Source organism: Anopheles coluzzii, chromosome X (assembly GCF_943734685.1).
Source record: "Anopheles coluzzii chromosome X, AcolN3, whole genome shotgun sequence".
Classification (NCBI taxonomy): Eukaryota; Metazoa; Arthropoda; class Insecta; order Diptera; family Culicidae; genus Anopheles; species Anopheles coluzzii.
Genome location: NC_064669.1, coordinates 26,823,278 through 26,830,394, shown reverse-complemented (window position 1 = coordinate 26,830,394; position 7,117 = coordinate 26,823,278). Strand labels below are relative to the sequence as shown.

At 42.4% G+C, this 7,117-nt stretch overlaps 1 protein-coding gene across 1 annotated transcript; it reads right to left on the bottom strand.

Moving 5' to 3' along the window:
- Nucleotides 1-486: 486 nt before the first annotated feature.
- LOC120960648 (uncharacterized) lies at nt 487-1,576 on the bottom strand. Its single transcript, XM_049607134.1, has one exon. The coding sequence runs from the start codon at nt 1,243-1,245 to the stop codon at nt 829-831; it is 417 nt and encodes a 138-aa protein (XP_049463091.1). The 5' UTR covers nt 1,246-1,576; the 3' UTR covers nt 487-828.
- Nucleotides 1,577-7,117: the final 5,541 nt, after the last annotated feature.

Genomic DNA, 7,117 nt, shown 5'->3' with positions numbered 1-7,117 from the left:
ACGAGCGGGTAATTTTTATCATGGTGAGCGTAAAAACCTAGAGTTAAGCCGATGGATGATTTCCTAGGCTTAAAAAAGGGGGCGGGAACGGGTACCACGGTTCTCTCCCGTTCCCATACAAAATACACGTGCGCCCATACAAAATACACCATGCGCGAGCATCCTTTCGTGTGCTTGTGTTTGTTTCTTTCGTGTTGCGCTGTGTGCGTTTCTTTCGTTCAGCGATCGCTCACACTTGCTGCGTATTTTTTTGTTATCTAAAGCTAAACAAAAAACAAACACTCGTCGATCTTTTTTTCATCACTTTATTCAAACATTTACATAACTTTACACGATTTCACACATTAACATACACAATATTAAACTAAAATAAAATCAATCGCTCCATCGATGCAAACGTTGAAGTGGCCGAATATCTGCGTAGATCCTGTTATAAACATAAAAAAGTTAAGAAATGAAGCTGCGCGATGTACATAACATGCATTACGAATCATTCGCGCAGCTTCATTTCAATTCGCACAACACTTGAATACTTGAACACTTTACAAAATCATAACACCAATCGTCCAGGACTTAAGCTGACGCACGTACGGCCGCTCGCTGCCGATCCTTGAGCTGTACTGACGATTTCGTGTTGTAGCAAGAATGAGAGCACACAAAGGCACTTTCGGTGCAGCAGTGCAAGCGAGACACCGACATCAGCATACCGCTGCGAGCAGATCAAACTGAGCGAGCTGGCCGAAAATGAACGCACACATTTCCACATGTGTAATTGTGTTAGTGCCAAAACTGTGTCGAAACCAAAACGCGCTCTCGCCTCCGTGTATTTCACACCGATTCTCCGCTTAACTCTAGGTTTTTACACACACCATGATAAAATATCCCGCTCGTTGATTGTAGGGTATTGACCACCCTCTCCAGATGCCGGCTGTGGTGCTGTTTGCGGCAGAGGTCCACTTCCAGGTACTTCAGCGTTTCCGTGGATTGGATCGAGTGACCGCCCGCTTGAAGCTCTGCGAGCTGCGGGACATGATGGGTACAAAAGATCATGAACCCGGTCTTTTGGTGGGCAAGTTCCAAACCGACTCCTTGCAGCCACCGCTCGATCCTCTCCAGGTTAGCCGTTGCTAATGCGCTGACCTGTTCCGTGGTCCTTCCCAAAAATGTGAAGGCCACGTCGTCAGCAAACCCGATGATGTCCGCTCGTAGTCCTTCGAGCGGCAAGCGGAGTAGGTCGTCGTACATGAAGTTGGTCCTAGAACCGAACCCTGGGGAGCGCCAGCAGATACAGTCCTCGACACTACTCCTTCATCCGTATCATAGTGGAGCGTTCGGCCAATGAAATAGTTCCGCAGCAACGCCTGCAAATAAGGCGGAGTGTTTTTACGCTGCAGAGCTTGGCCGATCGCTGTCCAGTTTGCCGAGTTAAAGGCATTCCGGACGTCCACCGTTACCACCGCACAGAGACGATCTCCCTTTCGCTTCTTGTCTAGAGCGACTTTCCCGTTGTTCATCACCCGAGTGATGGCATCAACGGTTGAACGCCCTTTACGGAAACCGTATTGGGCGTCCGAAAGTCCCCCGGTCGACTTCAGGTGGGTTGTCAGCCTCCGCTGAATCAACCGCTCTAAAATTTTCCCCAGCACACTCAGCAGACAAATTGGCCGGTATGACGAGGGCTCTCCTGGTGGTTTTCCCGACTTGGTAAGTAGCACCAGTTGTTGCCGCTTCCATGCATCGGGAAAGGTGCCTGCCTCCAGTAGCTGCTTGTAGCTTTTGGGAACAACTTCCGGAAAAGCCAGAATTGCCGCAGCTGCAGCCATGTTCGGAATGTTGTCGTCCCCCGGAGCTTTCTTGGGGTTGACTGAGCGGGCAATCTCCTTCAACTCTTCCGCCAACTCCTCCTCCGAGACCGGATCCTGTGGATCCCCACCTACTTCCGTCTCGGGCCACTCCATCGGGGGACGCTCGGGAAAGAGCTCATTCACGATGAACTGGAGCTTATTGGCATCCCGTTCCATCGGAACCCGAGCTCCTTCCCACTGCTGCTTGCGGATTTGGTACGCAGGGCCAAAGCCGTGCGGTTCCAATTGTTCCGGCAGATCCTGCTTGTGTTGGTCCTTGCTGAGTTTGATGGCCCGTTACAGGGCAGCGCGTGCGTCCGACTTCATTTGACGCCTTTCCTCGCGCTGCTCCTCGGTCCGGGCCTGGTTGAACCGCCGTTTCATTCCATGAAAATGGCTGCGCAACCGATCAATCTCAGACGTCCACCAATAAACTGGCCGCCGGCCCTGTCGCCTTGGGGGTTGCCTAGGCATGGTGCCATCACAGGCCACCGTAATGGCCTGGGTCAGCTCCTCTGGCGTAGCAACATGCCCAAAAATGTCCTGGTCCCTCAAGATTTCAACGAACAAATCCTTGTCGAAGAATCTTGTGGACCACCGTCCCCCATTCACTGGTGAGTGTCCCACGTAATTGGCGCGCTGTCTCGGAACCCTGCCGACCACAAACTTGATAGTGTTGTGGTCACTTGGGGTTTCGTCACACACGCGCCAATTATTGTCCCCTACCAAGGAGGGGCTGCAAAAGGATACGTCCACTATGGAGTTGCGGCCATTTGCCCCAATCCAAGTGCTCTGGTTGCCCTGGTTCAGGAGAACCAATCCCAGAGCAGCCGCCGCATCCATCACAACTCCCCCCTAGATACCCTTTCCCCATCGTTTGGCCTCCGCTCTATCCCCCATGCACCTGACCAGGCGTTTACATCACCCCCGATCACGGTGTCCCGATTCCGTGGGAGTATAGACACAATTTCGGTCCATTTGCGTTTGTACTCCTCGACAGTCAAATCGGAACCCACGGGTGGTAGGTAGACGGAACAGAAAACGATTCCCCGCATCTCGACCACAACGAAGTCCTCGCGTTGGTTGTCAATGATGAACTGAAAAGGATAATCCCCAACTGATACCACTGCTACCCGACCAGTGGTATCGGTAACCCAATTGCTGTTATTATTCGGCACCCAATAGGGGTCCAGTTCGGTTCTAGAGCTCCGAGAGAACACACGTATTTCGAGAGAGTGAAATCCCTATCATGGCGTCAGGAGGAGCCTCGCTTAGAGTGGACTTCTCGAAGATGGCTGTGAGACCAACATTAAAGGAAGTAATGGACTTCCTCACAACCAAGCTGTGCCTAGCACATGAACAGGTGACACGAATTCACCTAAGAACAACGTCTACATGCGCTTTTATTGACGTGAAAGACCACAGCTTAGCTCTGAAGATCGTGGAAGAGCACGACGGCAAGAATGCCCTGCAATGTCAAGACACTGAAGTATTTATTCCCATCACTATGGATGATGGCTCTGTGTTGGTTAAACTGCACGACCTCTCGCCCCGTATTGCGGATGAAGAAATAAAGTTTCACTTTCAAAAATACGGGAAAGTAATCCACATCTTTGAAGGATGTTGGAATCAAGAAAGTCCGTTTGCCGGTCTCCCGAATGGGTACCGATTTGTCAGAATAGTGGCAGCAAAACCAATCCCATCGTACGTAGAAATACGAGGAGAAACAACTCTGGCTACACACAGAGGTCAGAAACCCACATGTCGATATTGTGGGCAGCACGTACACTACGGAATAACGTGTAATCTAAACCGTCGGCTAGTAAGCCAAAAAAACGACATCGGCGAGCGGTTAACTACCAAGCAACAAAAAACTGCCTGAACCAATACCTTCGACCTCGGCGAACAGTGCACCGCCTAAAGAGAGTGAACAAAAGCCAGTTAAGAGAGTAAAAGCTGGGCAAAATAGAACTCTCTCTGAGAGCGAATTGCTGATATCCAGCGACGAAAATCTCTCACCTAAACGACATTTATCCTTCTCTCCACATGGATTACGATCGCGCTCACGGTTTCGATCAACAAGAGCGTCTTGTACAAGAGAGTAGCCGATAAGATTATAACGGACGTGTTTAACAAGGAATCGAAAAGAGGACGTACTAAGTATAATCAAAAACAATCAGAGACATAAAATGGTACGAAAAATCAAACATTATGAATAATATAAACATAAGCCTTCGTATTATATCGATAAACTTAAACAATTTATCAAGCAATACTAAATTGGACTGTCTTCATTCGACTATAAGAAAATTAGATGCAGATGTTGTATGTATGCAAGAAGTTTTTGATCATCATCTTGAAATCAATGGCTTCACAACGTATACAAATGTAGATTATAAAAAAGAGGGACAGCAATAGCCATACGGAACGGATTCTGTTTGAAACACTCACACATAGAGAAGAGCGTAGACGGGAGGATTATCTCAGTATGCATTAATAACAACCTTAAAATTGTAAATGTATATGCGCCTTCTGGATCGCAAAACAGACAGAGTAGAGAGCACTTCTTTAGGCTCACCTTAGCATATCATCTGCGAGTGCCGCATGAGCAATTGATAATTGCAGGGGATTTCAATTGTGTAATTAACGAAAAAGACGCAACAGGGGTTTCGAATAATAGTGCTGCACTAAAAAACGCTATACAACATCTGCAACTTTATGATACATGGAACCTTTTAAAAAATAACGTGGAATTTACGTATTTTTCGCATAACTCTGCATCCCGTATAGACCGAATTTATGTATCTAGTAATTTAAAAACCGAACTTGCCTCTGCAGAAATGCACAGTGTCTCATTTAGTGATCACAAGGCATATGCAATTAGAATTAGAATTAAAAGCAAAAATTATCCTTTAACTTCACACAAGTTATGGACTTTCAAGAAAAATATTGTTAATGATGCTACAAAAAATTAATTCAAGGAAAAGTGGATGTTTTGGACAAGGCACAAAAAAAACTTCCCAACATGGATAGATTGGTGGGTTACATTCGCTAAAACCAAAATCAAAAAATATTTTTTATGGAAAAGGAGCTTATTTTTCAAAGAATTTAACGCAACATACAACCAACTAGAAAAAGATTTAGATCAATCCTATATAAAAAATCTAGATAGTCCACAAGAACGTAGCAATATCAATAGAATAAAAGCAAAAATGATATCTTTGCAAAGAAAAATCACAGAACAATACATAAAACCAAGCAATTATTATATCTGTGGTGAAAGTTTGTCAACAATTCACTTGAATGAACGAAGGAGAAAACGTACATTAATCAATAATATAGTCGATGATCATGGAACTTTACTAGAAACGTCAAAGCAAGTACATGATTATATAGTTATGCACTTTGAAAATTTACACTCGATGGAAGATCCAATCCAAGAGTCTCAATATTCTTGTTTATCAAAGATACCTGATAACTGTGAAATTAACCGAACTATAACAAAAGAAATAACTACAAAGGACATTTACAACACAATATTAAGATCATCAAAAAATCGTAGTCCTGGGAGAGATGGACTGACAACTAAATTTTACATAACTTTTTTTGATGTAATACATAAAGAACTAAATTTGATAATCAATGAAGCTCTATGTAAAAATATTCCGGATAAATTCACGGAAGGTATTGTAGTCCTTGTTCGGAAAAACAATCTACAGAAGAAGTATATAGAAGCTTTTCGACCTATAACATTATTGAACACCGACTTTAAAATACTTAATAGAATAATGAAAACAAGGATCACAAAAGTTATAGATGAACACAACATACTTACAAACTCTCAAAAAAGTAGTAATAAGGACAGTTATATTTTTCAAGCCCTCTTATCGATTAAAGATAAAATTCTAGAAATTAACAGCAAAAAGAAAATTGGGAAACTCATCTCCTTTGATCTTTCCAAGGCATTTGATAGAGTAAATCACAGCTTTTTGTATAAAACAATGCAAGCAATAGGATTTAACCCAAGCTTGATTACATTCATTAAGAAAATAAATGCATGCACATATTCTAGACTCTATATTAACGGAAGCCTATCAAAAAAAATCCCGATCAAAAAGTCAGTGAGGCAAGGAGATCCACTTGCGATGCATTTGTTTGTGTTATACTTACACCCCTTACTGGAAAAATTAGAATCAGTGTGTAACGGAAGTGACGACATCATAAACGCATATGCTGATGATATTTCTATCATAACAACAAAACAAGAGACAATTAATGACATCAGGAAAATATTTATGGAATATCAATCAGTATCAGGAGCTAAATTAAGCACCGAAAAAAACAAAAGGTCTGGACATCGGTTATTTCACAGAGCGCAACAAATTAAAAGTTCCTTGGATTAGCACAGAGTATCGCTTAAAAATTTTGGGAATAATTTTCACCAACTCGCTAAGATTAACAATCAAGTTAAATTGGGATAGAACCACACAAACATTTGCACAACTAATCAGACATCACAAACATAGAGATATCAACTTGCAACAGAGAGCCATATTATCAAACATATTCTTAACAGCTAAACTTTGGTACATAGGATCAATAATATCAGCAAACAAAAAACAAACAGCAACGCTCACATCCTTACTGGGTGAGTTCATGTGGCCTAAAGGTGGACTGAGGGTCAGCATGAATCAACTTGGGCTATCTAAAGCTAAAGGAGGTCTAAATCTGCTCCTACCAAGCATAAAGCTACCATTATTACTGATCAATAGACATCTTAAAGAAAAAACTAATATGCCTTTTACCTCTAAATTCTTGCTAAAAATAGAAAACCCTCCAAACATTCAATCAGTGCCCAAATTCTATCCATGTTTGGAAGTAATAACAAAAGAATGTGCTTATTAAACAGATGCAATAATTCAAAAACCCACAGCTAGACAAATTCATACGACTATTTTAGACTTTCTTCCACTTCCCCCTATACAACTAAAAAACAGCCAATCAGTGGAATAGAGAAAAGTATGGCGAAATTTGAACTGCAATAAGCTTAATTCTAATCAAAGAAGTACATATTATCTATAAGTAAATGAAAAAATAATTTGCGAAGAACTGAAATTCAAACAAAAATATCAAGAAATAACTGACCCACATTGTACTTTTGGTGGAAACAAAGACAATTATGAACACAAATTTAAAACATGCAAAAAAATTGAACAATACTGCAGGATGTTTTCAGAAATAGTAGTATTTAATAATATAAGGCTCCCTGCATT